The 25,564-nt window shown below is 47.3% G+C and overlaps 2 protein-coding genes and 1 long non-coding RNA gene across 5 annotated transcripts in view; 1 reads left to right on the top strand and 2 right to left on the bottom strand.

Annotated features, from left to right (window-relative positions):
- Nucleotides 1-10,393: 10,393 nt before the first annotated feature.
- On the top strand, nt 10,394-11,349 carry Ggact (gamma-glutamylamine cyclotransferase). Its single transcript, XM_021644456.2, has one exon. The coding sequence runs from the start codon at nt 10,394-10,396 to the stop codon at nt 10,841-10,843; it is 450 nt and encodes a 149-aa protein (XP_021500131.1). The 3' UTR covers nt 10,844-11,349.
- Nucleotides 11,350-12,338: 989 nt separating this feature from the next.
- Nucleotides 12,339-25,564, bottom strand: part of Pcca (propionyl-CoA carboxylase subunit alpha) — a 288,912-nt gene continuing 275,686 nt past the window's right edge. For all 3 annotated transcript variants that reach the window (XM_021644430.2, XM_060391661.1, XM_060391662.1), the window contains 3 exons: nt 25,247-25,387; nt 14,954-15,031; nt 12,339-12,685 (listed from right to left, as the gene is read on the bottom strand). In XM_021644430.2, the coding sequence (XP_021500105.1) occupies nt 12,617-12,685; nt 14,954-15,031; nt 25,247-25,387 (288 nt within the window). In that variant the 3' untranslated portion in view covers nt 12,339-12,616. The remainder of the gene's footprint in view (nt 12,686-14,953; nt 15,032-25,246; nt 25,388-25,564) is intronic.
- Nucleotides 22,062-25,223, bottom strand: LOC132656542 (uncharacterized). The gene is made up of 2 exons (XR_009594320.1): nt 22,477-25,223; nt 22,062-22,393 (listed from the first exon to the last, which is right to left on the bottom strand). It is a non-coding gene; the product is annotated as an uncharacterized LOC132656542 (long non-coding RNA).

Genomic DNA, 25,564 nt, shown 5'->3' with positions numbered 1-25,564 from the left:
AAGTTGCTTCCTGAAGGATCCATGTGTATTGTTCAAAACACAATCAGAAAAGGTAATGATGTTTTTCTTACGAAAGAAGCCAGAAATGCAGAACATTCATTTTGTACTGCCTAAGTAGGGTTCTCAAACTGATTTTATATTAGAAAGGATTCACTTACCAGATGCTTCTGAGAAAAGGCTAGCCTCTCTTGCCCACTTAGCTTTTACAGAAAGAAGCTATTGTTTTCTTTAGAAGAAAGCGCTGATTTTCTACAGTTTGAAGCAGAAAACCACTGTCCCCTTCCTGAGACTGCTTCTTGGTTCTGAAACTACCACTTGATAAGGCTGAGTCCCTCTCCCATCCAAACCCTTACTTTAACCCTCTCAGGAGCTTAGTTGAGAACTCTGCAGTAAGCATCTGGGGAAGGAGGGGATGGGGTGGGGGCCTTGGAAAGTGGGAAGGAAGGATTGGTGGGAAGAGGGACGCAAGGTGTGGCATCAGGCGCTGGCAGTCAGTGGTCTTCAGAGAGCAGCTCGCTGGGAAATATGATGAACCTGGTTTTCTAAAGGAGGAAAAGCAGCCTGGAGGCTTAAAGCAGTTTTCTCCAAACTCTACAGTGATTTCAAGCAGGCTGACTTTGGTATAGGTCTGTCTCTGTGCCTCCTGCACTTTCCATTGGCCTGGTTCTGTGTCTTCAGTCTCCACCATGGGTTCCCTGTGTGATGCTCCCTGGAGACTGGAGCAGCACTGTGTCTCCTGCAGGAGAACACTCACTCTTCAGTGTTGTGGTGCAGGCTGACTGGGGGCTATCAACCTAACAGTCACCAAGACAAATGGCCATTTCTGTTGTGTGCTTTCTGTCCCATATTAAACTACGGTCCTGCATTTTTATACAGGAATAACTTAATCCAGTGTCATGAAAGAGCGAGCTTTTCACAGTGTGAGGGGCAGGAGCAAACTGGAGACTTAATTAGGCACAACTCTCAGAAAGCAACGTCCTTTTCGGCAGCGGCCACCCTAGGGGCCAGAGCATCAAAACAAAGTTGTTCCATCCCTGCCAGAGACCACAAACTTCTTTTGAGAACTCTCTGTTCAGAACCCAGGCCCATTTTTTAAATTAGTCATTTGTTTTGTTTTGAATTCTTTGTTTCTTGAGTTCTTTATATATTGTGGATATTAATCCTCTCTCAGATGTATAGCTGGCAGAGATTTTCTCCCATTATATGGGCTTCCTCTGTTGATTGTTTCTTTAGTGTGCAAAAGCTTTTGAGTTTTATGAAGTCTCACTTGTTATCTTTTGGCCTTAGTTCTTGGGCAAATCGAGAGTCTTCTCAGAAAATCCTTTCCTAGGCCTATATCATGTAGGGTGTTGCCTGCTTTCTTCTGGCAGTTTCAAGAGCTTCAAGTTTCACGTGTCTCTCTACATAGCCCTGGTTATTTTGTAACTCACTACATAAATTAGTAAGGTGGTACTAGATCCACCCGCCTCTGCCTCCAGAGTGCTTGGATTAAAGACATGTTCCACCAGGCTTTTCATCGTAGGACTGTTTTCAGTGTGTTTCAGGAGTAAATTTTTATTTCTTTCTGGAAATATTTTTCTTTCTTCTTTGGCACATTCATTCAGTAATGAGTTCTTAATTTCATTAGTGTGTGTACTTACTAGAGATTTATTTGCTACCACTTTTAAGTTTTATTGCTTTGTGCTCAGATAGGATACAAAAATTGGTTTCAGCCTCCTTGAGCTTATGAAGAGTTTTTGTCCCAGGATGTGGTCCGTTTTAGAAAAGCTTCCATGTGCTATTAAGTGGAATGTATATTCTTTTGTATTTGGGTGGAATATTCAATATATATCTGTTAAGTCCATTTGGTATATGGTGCCAATTAATTCTGATGCTTCAGTGTTTTTGTTCAGATAGCCTTTTGTGGTGGTGGTTTGAATGAGACTCTCCCCCCCTCCCCGACTCATACACTTGAATGTGTTTGCTCCCTAGTTTAGGGAACTGTTTTGGGAAGGATTAGGAGGTGTGGCCTCACTGTGGGTGGGCTTTGAGGCCTTAAAAGTCAGATTCTCTGACCCCAACTTGTGGATATAAACTAGAGTTTCCTGCTCTAGCCAATGCTGGATCCACCTGCCCCACCATGTTCCCCACAGTGGTGGTTTGGAACCATCCCCTCCGAAACTGTAAGCAAATCCCCAAATGCTTTCTTTTATAGACTGTCTTGGTCATGGTATGTCTTCATAGCATTAGATGAGTAACTAAGATACATGTCTATTGGAGAAAGTACCATATTGAAATCACCTACTCTTAGTGAGTTGGCTCATGCCGATCTGTGTCTTTACATCCCACTGGTAGGTTATGAAATTGGGCACCCAGAATTTGGTACATATATGTTTAGGATGGTAATGTCATCTTGGCCATCTGTTCCCTTGATAAGAATGAAGCGTTCCTCTTTACCTCTTCTGATTAGTCTGTTTTGGCAGATATTGGGACAGAGCTCCCTACTTGCTTCCTGGTCTAGTCTGACTGGAGAACTACTCTAAGCCAGTGCGTGTCTTTAATCTAAGATCTATCTCTTGTAGACAATAGACAGATTTGGTTTCTTAAGCCATTCATTCAGCTTGTGGCTTTTGATTGGAGAATTGAGGCATTGATATTGAAAGTTATTACTGAAATATGTATGCATTATCTGCAGTTATACTGTTGATTTCTGGTGTTGTGTTCTCAGGGATAATTTGTGTTTTAATAATTATGGTTTCTTATTTCTTTCCACAGTCTCTCTGTTATACTCATTCCTCTTTTCAGCCCAAAGTATTGCTTCATTTTCTTTGTTTGGTTTGTTGGATATATATATATATTATATATTTTTTTTTAGGCATCTTCTTTTGTAAAAAGTTTTTTTTTTCTTCTTCAGTTCTCAAATAGTTTTGCTAGATTATCGATTTCAGCTGGCTGAACTGGTCTTTTAGGACTTGGAATGCATTGGTTCATGCTCTTCTGGATTTCAAACTTTCCATTGAGAAATCAGCTGTTATTCTGAAGGGTTTTTCTTTGTATGTAACTTGCACTTTTTTTTTCTCTCTTTCAGCTTTGAATACATTTTGTTGTATGTGTATTTAGTGCATTAACTATGTATGACTTGCTATGGGGATTTTCTTTTCTGATCTTGTCTATTTGGTGTTCTGTATGCTTCTTGAATCTGTATGGATGTATCATCCCTTAGTTTGGGGAATATTTCCAGTGATCTTGTTGAAGATCTTGTCTGTGCCACTGACTTGGGATTCTTCTCCCTCATCTGTGCTTATAAGTTTTGGTTTTTCCATGATGTCCCACATTCCCTGTATGTTCCTTTCTTGTGTTTTTACTTTTTCCTTATTTTGTCTAGATCTTCTACTTACCTTTGGGTTCTAATATTATGTTTTCTGCTTGAGTTATTTTATTTGTAAGGCTTTTTGAGTTACCTGGCTGAGTTATTGGGTTTTATAATTCCATCCTCATTCCAGCTTCAATGTTTTTATCTCCTTATGAATTCCATTCTCAAATCTTGGGTTGTCTTCATTGTTTCCTTCAGCCTTATATTTGTGTTTTCCTGAGCTTCACTTGGGTTTATTTTCCTTAAGTTCAGTGAGCTGTTTCTTTGTGTCTTCTTTAAATTCCTTGAATTCTTTGAAGTTTATGGTTGTCCTTTTAAATTCTGTGTCCTGGTTCATCTAAGTGATTCTCATGGTATCACTGGCAGACATTTCTATGGGTAGAGTAGGTACTGGCTTGGTCTCTCATATGTTTGTAGTTGTGTAATATCTGGGTACATGAACTTCTTTTGTTAGTTCTGAGGCTGATTTGGATAGAGCAGATGGGGGCAGAAGAGAGAATGTGTGGATTATTTGCCTAGAATTTGGAATGTCTTCAGTGGAATGGAGGCAGATGGACAGGACTGAGCTGGCACGAAGTGCCTCTTGCCCTTGCCCAGAGTGTGATGGTAGATCTGGCTGGGTGGAAAGGTTGATGTGGTAAGGGAGACACCTGTGGGTGAGGTGGTTGGTTATCAGGATGGAGGAAGGGTGGTTCCAGGCAAACCCTAGAGATTGGTTGACAAAGCCTGGGTGCTGGTGGATATGGCAGCCTCGGCTAGATAGAGCAGGTTGGGGGGGAGCAGGTGACTCACCTGTCCGGACTCTGGAGAAGGGTGTGGGAGACCTACCTGGATAGAGGGTTGAAGGCAGAGATGGAGATGAAGGGACCTGTGGTTGGTGGCAAGCAGGGTGGTTCCTAGCTAGCCAGACTAGGCCCAGGGCACTGCACATGGGACCTAGTCTAGATCTGGTGGGTTTTTGGGGGGAGAGTTCATGGATGGAGAGGGTCAGGGAGACTCACTGGGCTGTATTCTGGGAAAGAATGTGAGAGATGAAGCTGGGTGGAAAGGTTGGCTATGGTGCAGAATAGATCTGTGGGCGGTGGCAGGTAGGATGGGTCTGGGCTAGACCCTCAACACTGACTTTAAAAAATAAATATCAAACAGAAAATCTGCAAAGTTTTGGCAATCAAAATAGTGTGCTAGTAGCCTGAAAACAAACTTAATAGTCAAATGGGCTAGGAGAGAGGACCTAGAAAGAAGATTCTTGCACGTATAGTTTAAGAAAATCTGCAGGAACTTCTAAGACTGTTTTATGTAGACGGGCAGCTCTTCCAACAAATGATACCATATATCCATATGCAAGTTAGACCTTTGCATGAAAACAAAAACTAACAACAGAATGGATCACAGACCTCAATGTAAGAGCTTAAGTTAGAAAAGCCACATGACATTGGGTTTGAGAATGATTTCTTGGCGTGACACCAAAATTATAAGTAACAAAATTAAAAATAAATTGGACTACCTCGAATGTGCATTGGTGACATAATTCACAGGGTGGAAAGGTAACTTCAGATGGGACAAAGTGAGTGCAGGTCATGTGTCCACAGTGATGACTGTCCATGCTGTAAAGATAATCTTCAGAGATACACAAATGTCCAATAACATGCATGCACAGAAACTGAGTGTCACTCACCACTGAGGACACCAAACCAGACCCACAGTGAAATACTACCTCATACTCGTGGAAATGGCCATTATCTAGAAGCAGCCAGTGCTGACACAGAAGTGAGGTTGGAACCTGTGCTCTTGGTGGTCATGTGAAAGGCACAGCAGCCACACAACACAGTACACAGGACACGGGCAATTACCATGGGAACCAGCTGCTGTGGGCATGTGGCCACAAACTTACTGGAAGCATGATCTCAAAGAGGTACCTGCACATCCATGTCCACAGAAGCCAGTCCGTGTCCATCAACAGATAGGGGTGAGAAGACTGTCGCTTTTAAAGCTTAAAGATATTTAAGCTTTAAAAAATACCTCTCTGAGAGGCGGTGCTGTTGGCTTCCACTTAGGAAGGTGATAGCCCTCCAGGAGAGGGGCAGTAGAACGGCGGTGAAAGGGGAACTTAGTGGACAGTGTCTGGTCTCTAAGACGAAACCTTCTTGATGGCGTGCTTCCATGGTCAACACTACATGTTATAAAATGGTTAGGCGGGAAAGCAGCTAAAATAAGTGGAGAAGTGGACATCTGCCCTGTTGGTTTTATCACAGCTGCTTGAAATTCAATTTGTTTTTATTAGAACCCGTTCAGAATAAATGGGGGGGTAGGCAGTGCAGGGAAGCAGGAGCCTTACAGCAAACTGTTGCAGATCATATGCTACTTGGCCACATTCTTAGCCCTGAGCTCCAGTGACTAGCAGCCCCGGTTTCTGCGCCCAGTGCTCCCTGGAACCTTCCTGTCAGGCCGCTGACTTTGTTTCTGACATGTTAAATGAGAAAATGCCTCCTACCTTATAGAGAGCCCTGAGGTGACAGACGGCAGTATTGTACAGTGTCCAACAGGACCCAAAGCCAAACCAGGTTCTGGCTGAGCACTGGCCCCTCAGGCTTTGGTCCTGCCTCTCTCCTGAGCTGCCTGGAGGAAAGGTTTCCTTTCCTCAGGTTGAATCTCTGGAGATTAAGGAAGGTACTGGCAGCTGTGAACACCGCTCTGTATTTGCACCTCACTGCCTCTGTTCCTCCAAGGCTGTGCTTCCTGGCTTCTCTGTCAGGAACTCTCTCCAGTGGGAGGGTTCTTGCCCCCATGGACTTGGCCTGACACTGCCCGTACTATCCAGGGATGTGACCAGGGCCATCATCATCCCTCTCTTTTTCTGACACAGCCTAACTATGCACAGTGAGCCATCGCTGGTCTCAAACTCACAATCTTCCCATTTCCACAACTCAAGCTCACCTTAAGGGTGTCTACGCCACACCTGGCTTACTGTGCTTTGCAGCAGTCCTTGCAGAGGGCAAAGAGGTGTCTTATTTGGGTGTCATGTGTGCCTCCAGAATACCCAAAGTGCACCAGCAGTTGCTGCTTTCCTTCCCCATTCTCTTCTGCCTCAGCAGGAGGAGAGGTGAGTCCCGTTGCGCTCCTACCCTCTGTCTGGCTCTAGCCATCGCCAGGCTCTCTCTGATGCTCTCCAGTCTGCTCACTGGTGCCCAGAGCACACTTGAGTCAGCTGCAGTGGAGCAGAGCCTCTCACCATCTTCCACGCACTACTGCCTGGCCCTTGCTTTCTCTTCACACATCAACCCTCTTGAAGAGGGAAACGTATCTTTGTAAGGGGACTGGATTGCACAGGGGATAGTGAAGACAGTGAGAGGAACAGACCCCTTTATCCTGGCTTTCTCCCCAGTGCCATTTCTATAGTTCGTACATGGTTTGAGCCCCCAAGTGGCTGTTGAGATGTAATTCCAGTATGAGGTAGAGGGAGGGCAAATCATTGTTTAGTGGTGTTGGAATGAGAGCCATGGTCTTGCCCGTGCGTGATGTCAGGGGTGGGGCTCTGGGAGGTGACTGAGGGTTCTCTGAGGTCACTGAGGGACGGAATACGTTCTCTTATAAGACGCATGCATGCCTTTTGCACCCACGAAGGAGTCTGCCACTAATAAGACCGTCACAAGGTCTGGGCTCTAGAACTTACAGGAATTGGAGAGGGGGAAAACTTTATGAGGTTGCCTTGCTTAGGCATTTCATTACAGTTATATAAAATGGACTATTATCCATTCAGTGATGGCAGAAGAGGAGAACAGGCAGTGAAACTCTGAAAGACAGAAAACAGGAGTGAGTGGTGACTGACTGGGCAGGCTGGCCACACCAGATCCTAAGTTCCTGCACAGTGAAGAGGCCAGGGAGGTACAAGCTGGCTGGTGCTCGGGAAGTGGAAGCTCTTGGAGTGGGAAGGCATAGGAACGATGCAAGGGGCAGAGACAGGCCCACCCAAGTCTCTCAGACCTAGCTGAGGAAGACAAGTTCCTTCTAATGTGGGTCCAGGGAGAGTTGCAATAGCACTCTGAAAATATATTTTAGGAAAGACACACACACACACACACACACACACACACACACTTGCCAGCTGCTAAATCCATCTCACCCATTATAGTCTCACTTCCAGAAAGACTTTAGTAGAAAAGGACAGACATGGGAAGAAAAGGGAAAGAAAAGAGGTAGGGAGAAGGACATAGTGCTGTGTGTGCAGCAGAGTTAGGAGCGAAGAGAGACCCGGAAAATGCTAGGAACACATACAGTGGCGAAGGTGCTTCAGATAAGTAGAATAAAGACCTGAGGTGGAAGGAGAAGAGAATGCTGGAGGCTCATTCCTGGCCATTCTCCATCTTACATCAGCAGATCCAGAACTAGGATCTGTGACCACAGCAATGAACTGTCAAGGCTGGAACTCCCAGAGAGGGAATGAAGAATCCACTTGAGCCCCTGTCATCATCGCTTTTCAGAAACCAAGGGGTCTCAGTGCAAGGCCAAAGCAGAGGTTGGCCACCCCAGCAGGTACCTGGAAGACAGTGAAAGCACACCTGAACCCTCTCAGTGTTCCCTCAGTTCCCTACCTGCCATACTATACACCAGGAAGGAGAGGACTCGTGTGAACTCTGAGGGGTCCATCAAGGAACAGGTAGGTCGGACACTGGAATGGCTGGGGCAGCCTGATGTCTTTCAGAAAAGGTGAGGCTAGCTAACCACCACAGAGACCCCGAGCAGGAGATCCATGCAAAACCAAACACTCAGAGCAATTGTGAATTCCAACAGAAATAGAACACGCTGGAGAAAAGCACTCATGCCCCAGTCCCCTGTGTGCCTTAGTGGAGTCTGCATAGCTCCGGGGCAGAAGGCCAAACGCTCTGCACAGAAAAGTGTCAGGTCTCTCAGGTAGAAGGGCATGAAGTGATGGATCCATGCTAACAGGCACGAAAGGCTGTTGAGTGACAAATCATCGTTCACCCATTTCCAGGGCCTGAAGCAGATTATGTGATTATGTCATTTTATGGCTGGTGAAAAGTTCAGGGATCTGCCTGTAGTTAGAAAGGTTAGCTCAAGCTTTCAACAGCAGTTTGATTTTCAAGTCTGTAACTCGTCTTAGTTCTTGTTATAGTGCTGTGAAGAAACACCACGACCAAGGCAGTTTATAAGAGAAAGCATTTAATTGGGGGCCTCCTCACAGTTTGAGAGGATCAATCCATGACCACCATGGTAGGGAGCATGACAGGAGGCAGGCATGACGCTAGCACTGGCTAAGAGCTCATGTTACCTGCAAGGTGGAGGCCGAGTGAGACTGAGCCTGGCACAGGCTTTTGCAGCCCCAAAGCCCAGGTCGAGTGGCACACCTCTTCAACAAGGCCTCCCCTCCTAATCCTTCCTAAACAACCAAACACTTGAATATACGGGCCTATGGGAGCCATGCTCATTCAAAATACTACACACTTTAAAACAGTGCTCTGCTTCTTGTGGAGGAGAGTAGGACATGTAAAATGTAGCGCAGCACAGACAGATTGTGATAGTTATTGATCCTTTCTCCAGGGACTGGTGCTGGCCAGGCGAGTGCTTTATGTTGCTAGCCCATGCCTCCTGTCCCTGCACTGGGAATTCCCATTCCCAAAGCCCCGTACAGGTTGGCATTGCTGGAAGGGGCAGTGGAGCATTGACAGGGTGCGGAGATGACCTGCTCCTGTGTTTCTGCTTTCTACCACAGTTTACATGAGTCTGTAGCCCAAACTTAGGCAAATGGAGTCCTACGTGGAGTTGAGGTTGCTGCTGTAGCCACCATGAACTGTCCTTTTCCCTCTAATACCTTGAGAAAGAAAGCTACAATGGGCCCACAGGTGCTGTGGAGTTCTCTGGGTCCTAAATATTGGGACGGGAATGTGTTACTGAAACCTTGGTTTGGCCCAGAAGCGGGGATTCCGGTTGTTACTTCTGTATGCATCAGTATTCTCCCTCTGTATAATATCTGCTGTGGGGACAAAGCTTCTTAGAGACTGAGAGCTAATTACGCCTGCAGGCGTTGGTCCCTGCCTAAGATGTTCCCGTGTGACAGACAACGCTCTTCTTAGGCTCAGTACCTTTTTCCAGTCAACAGTGACAGTGCGTGGCTGGCCTCCCCTGGACTTGAGTGCCACCTCATGGGTAGCTGCTCACTCAGGTTTGCAAGCTTGTGGAAGTTGCCACAGCGGCCTGGCCAAGGCCTCTCTCTGATAGTCATCTAGCTTCTGCTGGGGCAATGCGGTGCAGTGCAGAGTTTGTGTCAGTTCTGAGGTCAGGCCTGTGTTCCTGAAACAGTAGTGTCACAGAGACCCGAGTGAGCCACTTGCACTTGGTAGCCAGCCGGAAAAAGGCTGTCTTTCTGTTCCAGACCCACTGTGACCACCACCTGAGATGTTCAGGGACTGTCTCCATACGCGGGCTGTGCGAGACCTGGGTCCGTCTTCCTGGTTGTGCAGCGTGGCTAACCGCCTACCTTAGCATTGCTGTGGGGGCTGTTGGCCGGGTGTGTTGGTATTCTAACGCCAGATACTCAGAAGGCTGTGAGGCCGGAGGGTCCCTGGAGCTCAGGGTTGCGGAGCGTACAAACACTTGGATGACTGGGTAAATGTTCTTCCTGTAAGGCTTAGAGTCTGAACTACACCCCTAGCCCAGACTGTGTCTCACTAGAGCTTTGGCTGACCTAGAGCGTGCTGGGTCGACCAGGCTGGCCTTTACTTTCCTCGGCCTCCCAAGTGCTGGGATGAAAGGTGTGTGTCCCGACACCTTGCCTCCCCTCCTCCCCCGCAGACTCCAGGGCAGGCTGGCCTAGTGCTGCTTTCAGTTCTTAAATAGCTAGAGAAAGCAATTCACGACACGAGAAAACCACATGAACGTCTGTGTGCCACAGGCAGTTTAACTGCAACACTCCACTCTGCCTTCTCTTCCTCTCGAGCTTGGCCAGCAGAATGGAGGATGCCCTGAGGGAGCTCTTCACCTGCTGATGTGCCCATTTGCTCTCTCTTCCACAGTGTCTGTAGCGAGATGGCCCACGTCTTCGTGTATGGCACCCTGAAGCGAGGCCAGCCCAACCACAAAGTCATGCTGGACCGTTCACATGGCTCAGCAGTCTTCCGAGGCCGGGGCTGCACGGTCGAGTCCTTCCCCCTGGTGATTGCGGGTGAGCACAACATACCTTGGCTGCTGAACCTGCCGGGCAAGGGCCGCTGTGTGGCAGGTGAGATCTACGAGGTGGATGAGAAGATGCTGTGCTTCCTGGACGACTTCGAAGGCTGCCCCAACATGTACCAGCGCACGGCCCTGCAGGTGCGGGTGCTGGAGTGGGAGGGGGCCCGGGGCCCTGGGGACTGTGTTCAGTGCTTCGTGTACAGCACGGCCACCTATGCGCCCGAGTGGCTGCATCTGCCCTACCATGGGTGCTACGATTCTGAGGGCCCACACGGGCTGCGCTACAACCCCCGGGAAAGCAGGTGAGAGTCGAGTGCCCTGGATGCCAACAGGACGAAGGGAGCCTAGCCTGGTGCACAAGCAGAGCTTTCCCAACTCAACATCTGTCTATAAAACATGCTGACAAAGGTTTCTCTGCGACACAAATTTTGCAAATACTCTAATCTGATATTACTTAAAGTTGCTTTCGTCAAGGAGCACGTGGGCTTGCAGGTGCTAGACGAGAAGCACTCTGGGCTAAGGTCCCTTAAGTGGCAGGTGCAGAGCCCCTGTACCCCTTACTGCTCCTTTGATTTGGTCTGCTCTAACTTGATGATGGCATCTTCTGAGACTGCAACACTGGGCTCGGAAGTTGAACATGTTGATTCGCACACACGGACAGAAAGAAGTGGCAGGGAATTTTGGTTTGGGCTAGACAGATCAGCATAAAAACATTTTCAAGAAAAGCATGCTGTAGCTGCACTTTGTACTCCATCCCCCCTCGGAGTTTCCAGATCACATGCACACTATTAAAATGGCCATTAAAATACAAATATGCTCTTGCCGTTTGGTCCTTCTTTTGGTGTACTTACTTGGTAGGAGGTGTTTTTCATTCTAACTGAGCAAACTCGGGAGCACTGGCTTGCCGGGAGACACAGCCGAGCCTCAGGCTTTGTAGCGTTGATGGGCACCCGGCTCTCAGCAGTGGTGCAGCCCTTGGGGGTGGGCCTTTCAGAAGAACTAACACATTAGCAATTTGCTCCTCAGGCCTGACAGAAGGCTTTGCTTCCTGATACAAACAGCACTTAAAATAATGTTCAGCAGACACGAAGCACCAATTACCACCCACCTCCATCTGATAATCCGTCAGCATAGATGCAAGTTGCACGTGACTCGGCCTCTGCCTCCCAGTGAAGTAGAAAATGGATTCCAAGAATTGCAGAACCAAATGCAGCTGCTAGCTGAGCACGCTGGCACTTCGTTAGGAGCACACTCACCCCTCCGTGTGACGAGGACTGATCGCTAACTGCAGCTGGCACAGAAACATGACTTATTTTTAGCCCCTTTTCTTTACTGGAAACTTGCTTTACAAAATAGAGGGGTAAATATGGGTGTCAGCGGAGGGGCTGGCAGCCCTGCACACAACAGTGAAGCTGAGGCATCCTAGCCATAGGGAGAGAGACCTGGACCCCGTGCTTTGGACCTGTTAGTCTGCAGACCCCGAAACGGTGATTGGACTCCTCAGTCATCCATGTGACCTTGTGTAGACCCACAGAGAACGGAGTTTCTAGAATCTTCATGTGTGCTACCTGCTCTGAGAAAGTCAAGTCATGAATAATGAGTCCCAGGAGTCCGTCCTGAATGATGAAAGAAGGAATCAGATTATAAAGTGGCAAAAGCTAATAAAGTTGGAAGCAGAGAACTGGAATTTATATAGATTTTTTTAAAGGATCACAACGAAATACTGGTATTTACAGTCAGTTGGCACAGGCTGTCGCCTCTGTGTATACTGTCTTCATTCAGAAAAAAGGGCACACTAATATTTAGACAAATGCTTGGGTTTATTGATTTAATTTTGACACTAGGAAATCTCAGCAGAAGTACAAATCATATGTACAAGTATTTATATCAATAAAAATTTCCGTTGGTGAATTTTTTGGCAGAGTGTCTGTTTTGCCTCTTCTGAGGACTAAGTCCGATGCTGTAGAACCTGTGGCACAGGAGTGCTCCTGTGATTGCTTGAGCAAGCTGAGGGTTTGAGGGTTAGAGAGTAACGGAAATGTTAATTAAAGCAGTGATAACTGAAAGGCTGGAAATACTTCATTCCAGCTCCACAAGCAAGTCTCCTTCGCCAACTGTGTCTCCAGCTTTGCAATGCACCAGTTTCACCTTGAATTGAAATGGAAGGGGAAGAGTGAGAAAGAGAAATTAGAACCAGTAGGACCACTAATCCCAATCTGTCATGAGGAATAAGTGGCCTTAGGCCCTAAAACTTCGGTCAGATCCTTCTGCTCACATCCGTCTGGTTAAGGGACGGATGTGAGTACAAGAATGTCCCGGCAGAACCTGGGCTTCACTCCTGTCCTTCAGGGAACTGAGGCTATGGATCGCGCCTGGGCCCCATTACTGGGCCACCAAGGCCAGGCCACAGCTTGTCCCATGCTGGTGCCTGATGCATCTTATCCCTGCTTCATCCTGTGGCTTTGTGACTAGAACGTGTGTTTCATATCATGGTAAAAACCGAAGATCCACACCACAACTCAACTGCAAGGAAAGATCTCCCAGCCTGACGACACCCTTCTTTTGAAAGGAATGAAATAACCCAATGTAACCCTCACTTCTGTGACATAGACTGGGGAACTGTGTTTTATCCTTCGGATTTCTCCTGAACACAAGCCTGTCTTCTCCAGATTGGTGTGCAGATTTTAAAGGAGCAGGCAGAAGACTGGAGTGTGTAGGAAGTCATCACTTTTTTTCCTTGGAAATGGTTGCTTAAGCTGTGAACAAACAGTCACCATATGGGCATTAAGCAAATCAAAATGCCAGGAACCGCCCAGGTTGGTGCACAGCCTTGTGCTTCTGTCCCTCCGTGGCAAGCAGAAAGGGCAGGCTCTCTTAATCTCCAGCCCGGAGCTCCCAAGAGCAGTGCAAAGCCATGCAAGAGATGCTCAAAGGCTCTGATGGGCAGACTCTCTAGAGTGAAGCATGTGGTAATGGTGGCAAGCTGACTAGTCCTGTGGATCTGTTTCCACCCTGAACCTTTTCTCAGAGGAAAAATGACCCTTCCAAGTTCTTCAAAGGAAGAACTACCAGCTCCAGACACAGCCTGGGCCACTCCTTTGTCTCGCCAGGCTGAACTCCAGAGGCTTGTGGATCAGGCTGGAATGAATGGACGGGGGGACTTGAGCGGGGGTCTGCCTAACGCAGGCTTGTCCCAACGGCACCCCTGCCCAGGCTCAGGGTAACAGCAGGAAGCGGAGAAGACATTCAGCTTATCGGGCCCTATGCTACCTCAGACACTAAGGGTGTGCTGCACCAAAACCTCAGCCCAGCCACACAGCGCCCTTGGCCTGGCTCTACACCCACTCTTGGTCCCCACGAGAAAGCCGAGTTCTTACCATGACACCAGTGCAGTGTTCACAAAGAGCAAGCAGAATGAGTTTTACCTGAATCGAAGCTCATATTTTTGTGTCCATAGGTTTTTGGGAGCTCGTTATGATTTAACTGCCTCTGTCTCCTAAAGTATGAGGCACCAAACTCGGCTTAAAAATGGTTGTTAAGACCCTGCAGATCCATCTGACACTGTCAAAGCTCTCAGACACTGTGTGGCTATCTGAGCTTGCTCCAACCTGGCAGCCAGACTGGGGCCATTTGGTCTGCTGGGGGCCCTGTAATTTCCCTGTGGGGAGCAAGTAGGACAACGCTAGGCCTTCTGAGGATCCAACATTGGCTTTGGAGTTAACAAACATAAGATAGAGTTTTACGAACTTTGAGTGATGCAGACTTGGTTGTAACTGACATCTCTCTCTGTACTCAGTGTCCCCAAAGTACTGCCATGGTGCAGGCCAGAGCTTAGGACACAGCCTCTGCTGCTGTCCTCACCTCCCCATCACATTCTACTATGAAGATACTTCCAAACCAAACATCCTTTGGGAAGGGGACGTATTCTGAATGACGGCATCTCTTTTGTCACAGAAGAACAGGAAAGTGATGCTTTTTACCAGTACCCCTTTCTCTTGTCTCCTCTGAATCATGAAGTCCCTCACATGCACACAGGGCTTCGGCTCCTCCATCTACAACGGAATTGTTCCCCTCAAGGGGAGATTATCTTGAAGAGTTACATTAATTTTTGCAATCTGTAAAACCATTTCCTGCTGTGTCACCTAAGTCTCCGATAACTAGCTGCCTCTGAGACAGATGTGAACATTAAACATTAAAGACCTGTTCGTCTGAAAGACATTAGCCTGGAGGACAAGTGCGCGTTGACTATCTGAACATCACACACAGGCCCCTTTCTGGAAGGCCTGCTCTCCAGGAGACAGACACAGTCTGTGTGCAGAGCGCCCCCGTCCGAATGTCCTCTCACCCATGTCTCAAGGGGAGAGAGCCTGGATCCATCATAGGCTGGGGTAGGCTAGTAGGAACTTGGGGACATACCTTGCCCATTTTCCCAGCTGCCATACTGTTCTGCATTTTCATAGCTTCAATCACACAGATTTCCTGACCTTCTGCTACCTGGAAAATAAGTTGAAAATAGATGTTTTAAGAGCATTTCTAATTTTACAGTAACATCCAAGAGTGAAGCCATTAAATTCTTTGTCAAAGGTGCTGACTGGTCATGGAAACACCAGCAAACTCTGATGGCTTCCACTGCAGCACCAGCAGAGAAAGGACAGTCACTGTGTTTCAGGCTCTCGTCAGAAAAGCCTGTATTGGAAGATCACAAGTGCAGTGTACCACCCGGGGACATAGGGCTGGGCCAGAGGTGCTACAAGACCATATCCTTAACACATCTGCAGCAGGCAGCTGCCTAAGGACCAAGGCACTCATTAGAGTTTGTCGGGGTCTGCAGGCAAGGGTGTGGCTACCAAAGGGTAAAGGTTTCTTTATGGAGTAATTAAAAAAATGTTCTCCAGGTGACTGTGGTATGCACAGCTATACACAGACCCCACTAGCTACTTGTCTGCTTTAAAGGGATAAAGTGGTCCGCATGGGAATCAACATTCAGTAATCCCTTACCAAAAGACAGCATGTGTTTACCTTCATCCTGGGAGCTGAAGAAAACAGCCTAGCACCGGGGCCGACAGGACCGCTGTCCCTCTACCAGGCATGAAAGCATGGAGGTGGCTTCTGGGGAAGCCATGCCCTGGCCTTACAAGAAGGCTCCACAGGTGCCTGCTCCAGCCTTGCTTGGCTTGCCTCTGACACTGGGGGAGATCCAGGCCGCACACAGACCACAGGGTCCATCTAAGGCTTCAGCCTGTGTTCCCTTGCTTGGCTTGCCTCTGACATTGGGGGAGATCCAGGCCGCACACAGACCACAGCGTTAATCTGGGACTCCATCTAAGAGTCGGCTGTGACTAAGGGCCATGCTATTTGCTCCTCTGGCCTTACTGAGGAGCTGGGCCAAGATGTCTTTCTCTATGTTGTGGGAAAGGGTCTCTTGCTATATGAAGTGGTGGGCTGAAGGCTCCACAGGGTGCTGCCGGGTATGCTGGCTGCGGCTCCTGGACAGTCACTCTGCTGTGGCTGTGCTGGCCAATGCCGCAGAAGGACCCGGAGAATGTTCTTTCCTGCCATCCCCAAATGATCTCCAAGTCCCTTCCCGGCTCCCTGTGTGGCACAAGCTGTCTTGCTGGCACTGCGAGTACTGCAGCCCTGTGCATCCTTTCCTCTGCTGTTCAGGTGGTGGGCTGTGTTTTTCTGGCACAGGAATATAGGAAGAGAGGAGATGCCAAGGCTTTGGTGCTGGCACGGAGGAGAGGTACTGCTGACAGGCAGGCTTGGAGCTCAGTGCTCACTGCCACATTTGATTCATTTCGCCTGGCATCTGCAGTACAGGCGCAGAGAAGAGACACCTCAGAAAGGGCTGTTCTTCAAAATGTGGGGGGACAGGAGAGGACAGTGCCAAGATGATGAAGATGCCCTGGCCAGAGGTGTCAGAACAGTTATTCCTTCATACCATCGTGTTGGAGCCATTTCTCTCTTCAAAGGCAGGTAGGAGGTCAAGAGAGCCAGGAGAAAGACAGGAGTCGCCGAGCCACACAAGGAAGGCCTATGGCTCAGCCATGCTGCAACAAAGCTGAGAGTATCCAGCGGCCAGGCTGAATGTCCCTGACCCTGGCCTGTAGGCAACAGCACAGATGACTCCTTAGGACACCTTGAAATTCTACCCCCCCCCATTAGGGATTTGGTCACTATTTCCTGTCAGATGGATAAGTCCTCACCGTGGGTATTTGTGTGGTCGCCTTCCACACCCTCTGGCCTGGCTTCCTCTGTGGGCAATTGAGAGCCCACGGTTGGCTCCAAGTGCCCTCACCCCATCCTATCAGCTTGCCCATGCGTGGGCTCACTCCCCTCTGCCACTGTTCCTCTCCTCAGTCTCTTACCACACTGCTCAAGATCTGCTGGCCAGACTGAGGAGCCCCTGACCCTCAGCATATGCACATACGAGTGTCCTTCCATTCTTCTCTAAGAATCCGGAGGTTTCCAGTGGGGGCAGCAACAGCCACAGGGAACACTAAGGGACAGCGTCACCAGAGCACCCCAGGCCCTGCTAGAGCCTGGGGAGAGATGTGGGCCAGTTCAGATGCCTCGTCACCGTGACCATCCTCCCTGGATGATTCCAGATGCCTGTGAGTGAGTGTGAGTGCTTGGTCCCAAATTATTAATCCAATCAGAAACGAGAAGTCTCAAAGCTGATGCCCCGCCCCCATCGTAAAGCTGGTAATTTGATGAAAAGCAAATTCTTCAGGTGGGGAGCTTGTCTTTTGCCTGACTCAGCCCACAGCAACTCAAAGAATTAGACCTGAGCCCTCCATCTGCTGTTCTGCTCCCCCTCCATGTACTTCCTGGTTCCCTCACTGTCTTCTAGTCTCCCTGCACTATTTAGTGAGCAGAAACCCATGTCTTCTTCCTCTGGTGTGCACTCTCCTTTCAACCATGTTTGGAGGCCATTTTCTTGAGGCAGCTGTAAGAAGATGTCCCCTGGTGCCTTACACAACAGTGATACATGCCTGGTCCAACTGGACAGTGCTACGCACATGCATGTAAAATCAAGTGTAATGTCTGAAGACAAGCTTGAGCTAATCCCACCTTATTTCATCCCCTGGAAATCAATGCAGTGCAAGCTTATGTTTCAAAAGCAAAAAAGAATTCTCTGGGCAGGCTCCCTTTCCCACCAAGAGGCCTCTCAGGGCTTAGCTCCCGGCTGCTGGAAGCTCCCTGCCTGGCGGTGTGCTCCTGCACAGCATGGAGCCCGTGCCCGCTACGGCAGCTTCTGGACTTCTCACAGGCCCAAGAGGCCTGAGCGTCAGTTACTGGGCAGTCCCCATGACCGTGCCCGTGGCAGAGCCAGCCCTGCAGCATGGCTGCACACAGACTCTCTAACACTTTTGTAAATCATCTGACAAAGACTTACTGATTGTGACAGGATGTATCCAGAGTTGGGCTTACTAAATGGTCACAAGCCCCAAAAGTCTTTCTGATAAACGCAGTCGGCCTGATGTACTTCTCTGCTGTCTAATTGGTGCAAAGTTTGGAGACCTGAATCCTGGGTCTTTCATCCGGCTTATTGCATCCTCTTCCCTGACACAGGGTCAAGGTTCACATTTGAATCAGATTATTAGAGCAGCCCTCATTAAGTGGGAGCTAGGCTTGCCCCAAACGAGCACGCTTGTGAGAGAACTCGGCCATTTACTCAGCAGATTTTCACATGTTTGGGGGCCTGAATGTCACCCGGCATGGCTCTGTGCTGAGGAGTCTCAGACATCTCCAGCTGATGATTAATTGTGAGTGATGGGAAATAAAATCCAGCAAGGCCAGCTGCTTGCCATGGTCGGCAAAATGACTCTAATGGAGAGAGGCTGCCAATTTCCCAGTTTTACTGGCAAGTCTTCCAAGTGTAATTAAGGGAAGTTATAAATGATATGGAAATCTATCAAGTTCCATTTATTTTCAGAGGACTCCTTTCCCAGGGGACTTTTATCTTGAAGCTTATAGTATGCTTTGTTGTGCTAATGATTTAAGCCACATCTTGGTTCTGATTAAAGCCCCCAAGCTCCTTGTACCAAGGCCCCTTCACTCCTTCCACAAAGATTAAAAGATACAGAACCTTCCCCAGCACAAGCCCCCTCTCTCCGAAAACATGCTCTGACGGGACCCGAGTGGCAATGTGAGTCATTCCAACTGCAAACTGCCCCTGCCCCTAAGAAGCTCAAAGAAAGTACAGGGTGGGGAGGAGAAGGAGGAATCTCTGCCAGACATAAAAGCAAGACCCTCAAAGTGAAGCCTGGAAAGCTGTGCCTGAGACCAGACATCATCAGAAGGTGCTGTAGCCACTAATGGTATTTGATTTGGAATAAAAGCATGAAAATGATGGCAAAGGCCTAAAATTGGAGACGTAAAGGGTGACTGCACAGCGCTCCATTTCTCAATTTCATCCTTCAGAGCCACAAAATGGGGGTGATACAGTGACTGGATGAGCTTTACAGTAACAGCTGTGGTCTTCCCACACAAGGGAGACCCTTCTAATGGGCTGAGGTCTGTTGGCAACAGACGGGGAGGAAGAAAACAAGGATTCCTATTAAGGGCGCACAGTCACATTTCTGATGGAGAAAGTCATTATGGGAGTCGGGTTTCCTTTAAGATGGTCCCTACCTTCTCTCGTCAGCCAACCTAGGGCTGTGTTAAAGGTGCTCGTGCTTAAAATACAGACCAGAGGATGCAAATGGCGTCAAGTTTGTGCCCCCCCCCCCGCTTCCCCCAGAAGCCCACTCCAGCAACTGTAAAGAATGCAGAGGAAACTGTGCCAGTGGCATATGGCTTTCTACTGTGCTAAACATTCATACAAAAGACAGGTTCATCAGTCATTGGAGTATCTGGATAAAAAATTAGCTCCTGATGGATGGTATTTTGAGCTTACCTGCTGCCAGTACATTACCACAGAAACACGGGTTTTGAAACCCACATGACATTAGAAACTGCAGACCATGAAACACGACACATGCAGGAGCAGATAATGCACGGCAGATTATACAAAATAATAAATAAGCTATTTAAACCCTCTGCCTAAAATCGGGCCCGCTGCAAGGAGCCCGGGTCACTTCTATGCAGGCCAATTAATGCGCAGCATCTGCTGTATAGAAGCAGGGCACGAAGCACTTCCGAATGATTCCGGCGATTAAAAGAAAACTGTTTCCTGCCTGTTCAGACAGCACCTGTTTCCCTGCAAGAGTGAGCACCAAATCGGTGTGCAGCTGAAAAATTCAGGCCCCTTTTGGGGAAGAGGCATGGGGATGAGGGGGGTCGATCCTTTATGGAAAAGGAGCCTTCTTTTGTTGTTCTGTGTTTTTCTGCCAAGTGAGACAGAAGGCTCAAAGGGCTTATGGGCCCACTGCAGTCTCCCCTTCTGCTGCACTGGTCCCCCTAAAACCAGGGATCCACATCAACCCTCCTGACTAGATCACACAAATGAGAAATCTCTCCATCTCACATTTAAAGGCTAGAACACAGGTGGCGACGCATTTCAAGTCTCTGCAGTCTGAAGGAGACAGCCTCAATTTACTAAAAAGCGGGCTAGAACCTGACTGTTCCGCTTCCTTTTCCTGAGCTGCTAAATATGCCCTGATCTTTCCTGCAGAAGGAATGTGTCGCATAGAGAGCCCAAAGGGAGGCGGGGCCCAGGGAACTGCCCTGTCTGAGCAAGGATGGGGCTGGGTCAAATTACAGAGGACAGGCAGTGGACAGAGCTGCTGACCCTCATCTGGAGCAGCCCTTCCCAGCACACTCATCTGAAGGGTGACAGAGAGGGGAGACCACATGGCTAGCATGCCTGAGGGCTTTGGGGCTCAAGCCATGCTGTCTGCATGGTGCTGAACTCGGCTCTGCCCTCAGAGCTCCTAGGATGGTGCAGTGGGAATTAGGGGGCTCAGAAAGGAACCAGATCATGGCTAATGTAAATGAAGTCCAGGTTTTGTAGAAATTCCTTAAAATCAAGGAAAACATGGCTCCCTGCTGCCCTCTAACTAGGCTCACACTCTCAGCCAGCGCCTATAGGTGGGAAAGGTTGAAACTGGCATATTTCAGAGCCCCCGCAAGAGGCCTTTCTGATGTGCCACCTTGTGAATTCAGCAGGTTGTTTTAAAGGACTCAGTGACATATATACACACAGACAGTCAAAAGAGAAAAGGTATTTTGAATCTTGGTAAGGTTGAAAATGGTCAGCTATAAAGATAATAGGCTCTTTCATCCCAAGAAGACCATTCCTTGAAAAATAAACCCACTGTAAAGCCTGCACAAGACTTTTATACAGACCAACCCTCCAAACATTTTTATCTTATGCTGATAATTTTTTGCACTACATTAAATATTATAAAAATAATAAAAACCCAAATGTTAGCCACAACAAAAGCTATTCTTAAACATTTCAAAAGAAATGTTACCTGGAAAAATGATTGAAAGCCCAGGCAAGAAGATGAGAGGGTCACAGTGCTACTTCATGGCATATATGTTTTAGTACTAGTAAAATCTGAAGCAAATGTGGCTAAGGTAAGAAGAACATGCAGGTGCCTGGGAGCTGATTCTCCAAACTTTCTATATGATTCATGATTTAGAGGCTTGAAAGTGTATCTGAGTGAGTGACGGTGTGTCTGTGCTGGGGAGTACAGTCTGCAGTTTGGGTGCAAAACTGGCTTCTCCTCAAACTGCTTAAACAACCACTGCTATAAAGTATGTTGATTAACTATTGCCATCATTTTCTGATTGTATATCAGGGCATCCACGAACTGAAACTATCTAACAGCCAACCTGGCTCCTCTGCCAGAAAGACAGTCAAGTCAGTATTGAATGCTGGGATGCAAGGGGCATCACACGGTTATCTAGAGGCCCGACCTAACCCTTCTCCTGAAGAATGCCTCAATGCCTTGTAGTTCTCCAAGCAGGCTCTTAGAGCCGTGAAAAAGAAGTCTCCTGCCAAGTTCATGTGCTTCTTCCCCAAGATTGGCTGGAGGCTCAGCCGCACGACCTTTGGGACAACAGGAGGCTCCATCCAACTGAAGCTCCACAGCAGGGCACCTGGCTCCTTTGCCTTTTGGTCCTCGGTCACTCACTGTCTGGGAGCCCTCCCCCAGAGAACCACATATGAGGAACAGAAGACAGTGGTGGGACCTGGTGGAATTATTATTGCTGCTTTTATTTCTGCCTAAGGCACTGTCCAAGAAAGCAACAATCCAAAGACCCAACTGTCCTTTTGCTAAATGCCAGTCTAGGGACCAGGTGGAGTGGCCTCATTTCAGGGCTGCAAGAAGTAGCTGGCTCCTAAGTGTGAAGGTTGAAGGCAACGGAAACAGCAATGGAAGCAGCAATGAGCACTTACTCATAAGACAGAGATGTTGTCTTCTAGTTGTATCTCCCTAATTTTCCGGATCAGTAAGGGGAGTTCTTTCTGATGCAAATTTTAGATGAACCTATAATCTGAACTGAACACTGCTTGAAAGAACCTTAGCTGAAAGCAATGTAAAAAAAAAAAAAAAAAATCAAAACAGTCTTATCTTGGGTTGGCTCTTTTTTATTAGCTTTTATTGCTTTGTGTCTAATATTAAAAGGTTAAGGGAAACAAATATGCTCATAACGTCTTTATTTTTTAAAGACAAAGGGAAAAAACTCTTGCAGCAAATGTATCAACTTAGTCTCATGTTAACCCGCAGCAGGCATGTACCAACCAACATGCTCAGGGAATTTGTTTTGAATACTTTTGTTAAAGATGGAAGTTTTAAAGGCTCAGTCCTAATAACACTGTGAGCGAGGCGCAGCAGTGTGAGATAGGCCAGTAGAAAAATGGGCGTTTGCTCAGATGGAAACGATCACTGTAAAATATTTCTAGAAGGCAAATAGAGAGAGCTTAGGAAAACTGTTCTATCAATTGTCTCCTGAATTAAATTTGTGATTTGTTTGCAACTTACAGTATTCTAAGATCCCTTCCACAATACAGTAAAGACCTCACTCTGCCGCCTTTTGGAAAGTGACTGGCTGCTTCATCTAATGTTAACTAATAGGTGGAAGCATTGGGAGCTCTTGCCGTGTGAATCCTAAAGGAGAATTTTGAATAAATACTTCATTTATTTTGAACGAAACACTTCAACCCCAGTACTAAGAGCAAGACCTTCCTAAGCAAGCCCTGTGGAGGCATTTACCTCTTCTCCATAGCCACCCAAATTCTTTTTCTCAGGTTTTAAAATACTCTTCAAATTGTTAAGTTTTTAAAAAGGTAGCTGAGGTTTATTACTTTGAATTTTATGTAACACGTATGCAAAAGAGACCCACCATTCTGTTACCGAGTCTTATTAAAGGGTCAGTGTGAAATTCCAGGTTATGGGAATTTAAACTGTGAACGGAACTGCAAAGAAAAACAAGTGTGCTTATATGGCCTTAGTTGTTTTTCCTAAAGACACACAGAAATGATTGCTTTTCATCTTCGTGCCACGGGTGAAGTGGGGCTTCGCTTAGCTCTTACTGTTCAACCTGCCTGCAGTCGCCTGCACTGCAGAGCTGCGGTGACACGCAGCGTTTTCTCCAACAGCTTCAGTCAACTCTACTTGAGACCAAGGAGAGGTCCTTGTAACCACAGAGTTCAACCAGAGATTCTGGGAGGAGCTGGCACACCCCTCACCCTGTGTCTAGCGTCAGTATTTATGGTTCAGGACAATGTTCACAAAGAGAAAACACTGTTTTATCACATCCCAACGGTACAGATTATGAAAGTAAGTTCTTCAAGGGATAAAGAGATGTGTATGTTCCACCTGACCAGCCACCATGTAGACACAACGGTGTTTATAAAGAAGATGAGGGTGAAGCCTTGGAGCTCTGGCTTAGGGGCACACACAAGGTGTACCATCTGCAGCCCTTGTTCAGCCATTCTCCAGCAGCACTGAAGTGGTGGGCACTTGTGAGCTGAGAGCTGCCCGTGGGTTCAGACTGTTCCCTCTTGCTAACTGCCTGGCTTTCCCAAGTAAACTTGCTGACCACAGAAAGGAAAGCAGTCAGGGCAACAGATGCAGGAGACTGTACAGGGAAGAGAAGGCCGCTCGCGTGCTATCTCTCCACTTTCTGTTAGCTAAGCAGCTGTAGGTGGGCAAATGGGGACAGCAGCCTCCAAGGCAAGAGGCTGACCCCTTCTCTCTCCCCATCTTGGACTCAGGTGTCAGAAAATTAGGATTGAAGGTAAATACTTCTTATGAGGGTGAAGGAGCACAAATATGATTTTCTAATTAAAGCCACACAACTAGGACTGGGAAGCTCAGGCTGGCAGTATATAGACTGGGTGGCTTCCAGGAACACACATACACACACACACACACACACACACACACAAAAAAAAAAAAAAAAAAAAAAAAAAAACAACAAAGAAAGAAAACCCTGCAGGGTAGAGGGAACCAAACACAAAAACAAACAAACCTTTCACAGTTTACTAACGCAGAAGATTTCACTGAGCACTCAGAGAATACAGTGTGTGAGTTGGTGATTGCTAATGGCAAGACCAAGGAAGAGCCCATGTTCAACCTCAGTCCTGTATGGAAGCTCCTCCGGAAGGCAGCCCTCAGCCTCTAAGTCCTCACCTCTCCCACCTCTGGAGACTGGTATCAGGTATCAGGTATCAGCAGCACTTCTTTGAAGTGAATCAGCCAGTTAGGGCTGCCTGGCCCTTTGTGGTTTTCTAGAAAAGCTGGTAGCTCTCCTGCATCACCAGGGGAAGCCATCTTTAAGCCAGTTTCCCAGTTTCATGTTAATCTGGGGACTGATCATTTAAAACAACCAACCTTGATTGCTTTTCCTCAGTATTTTTCTAGAAGCCAGTATCACCTCCATGCTAATGCTAACATGATGCTCTATCTGTATTAATAAAGAAGCGAGGCGCCATCTTAGCAGTCATTACAGCTGATTAGGTAACTCAATGGCTTTCACTCAGATGTGTGACAGAATTCACAAACAGCCCAGGAGAGTGTGCTCTCAGTGGCTGCTATTTCCCTGCATGTATGTAAAAACACGACTACGTAAGGGCCCCGGTGTATCTCCCAGCTGGGTCTTAACCCATTTTTTCCTGCTAAATGGCTGATTTTTTTTTTTTTAAAGAAAATGTGCACATTTGTCCACAGCAAGTTATGAGGCTGAGCAGATAAGGGATAATATAGCTTTACTATTAAAAAGTCAAGAATAAAGCTTCCAGTTATGGTTCTGAATTTCTTTTTCTACCTTACAAGAGTGCAATGATATTGTACAGATTATAGCATTAAAGTTTCCTAACTCTCCTTCCCAGTTAGACATTTAGTTCAGAATTCCTGCATCCAAGATCCTTGTCATGGCTATTTCCTGGCATGAATTCCTCAAAGATGCTTCATATCCAGAGGGCTGGGAAGTAAGAAGCAATGTGAAGTAAATGTCTCTGCAAATTTTAGAAATTTGAGGGTTTTTTTTTTCTTTTTTAGAAAAATTAGAAATTTGAGAAAGAAGAGAAAATCTGTCCTTGTTTCTGTTCCTTCCCCACCCCCACTTGGGAGGATGTGCTGTCACCAACACAACTCGACTATGAAGCAGGTAGATAGGGTGAGCGTGCAGCTTTCTCTTCCAAGGGCTCCCCCGGGTTAGGAGAGGCCGCAGAGGGCTTGGGCCTGCTGCTGCCATTCTTCTGTAGGGGAGTCTGAGCCCAGCATGTCCCCCAGACAGAAAGGATCTTACCATGTCTCCAGGCTTGACAGAGACGGCCACCACCACTCCGGGCATTGGGGAGCGCAGAATGCTGCTTGTGTCCTCAGTCACTTTTTCAAGCATGAATTTGTTCAGTTCTGCTGCAAGTTTGGTTAAAATATGCACTTTGTACTTGAAAGAGAAAAGCAGAAAGGAGTTAAATGATGAACTTATATTCTAAAATAGCACATATTCAAAATCTGGTTCTAGCTTTAAGTTAAAATTACAATAATATCTTTAAGATCAATATTTTAAAACCCTGCACACAACATTACTCATATCTAGAGCATACTGAGCCAGGCTTTTTAA

Source organism: Meriones unguiculatus, chromosome 9 (genome assembly GCF_030254825.1).
Source record: "Meriones unguiculatus strain TT.TT164.6M chromosome 9, Bangor_MerUng_6.1, whole genome shotgun sequence".
Taxonomy (NCBI): domain Eukaryota; kingdom Metazoa; phylum Chordata; class Mammalia; order Rodentia; family Muridae; genus Meriones; species Meriones unguiculatus.
This window is presented reverse-complemented; position numbering and strand designations above follow the sequence as displayed.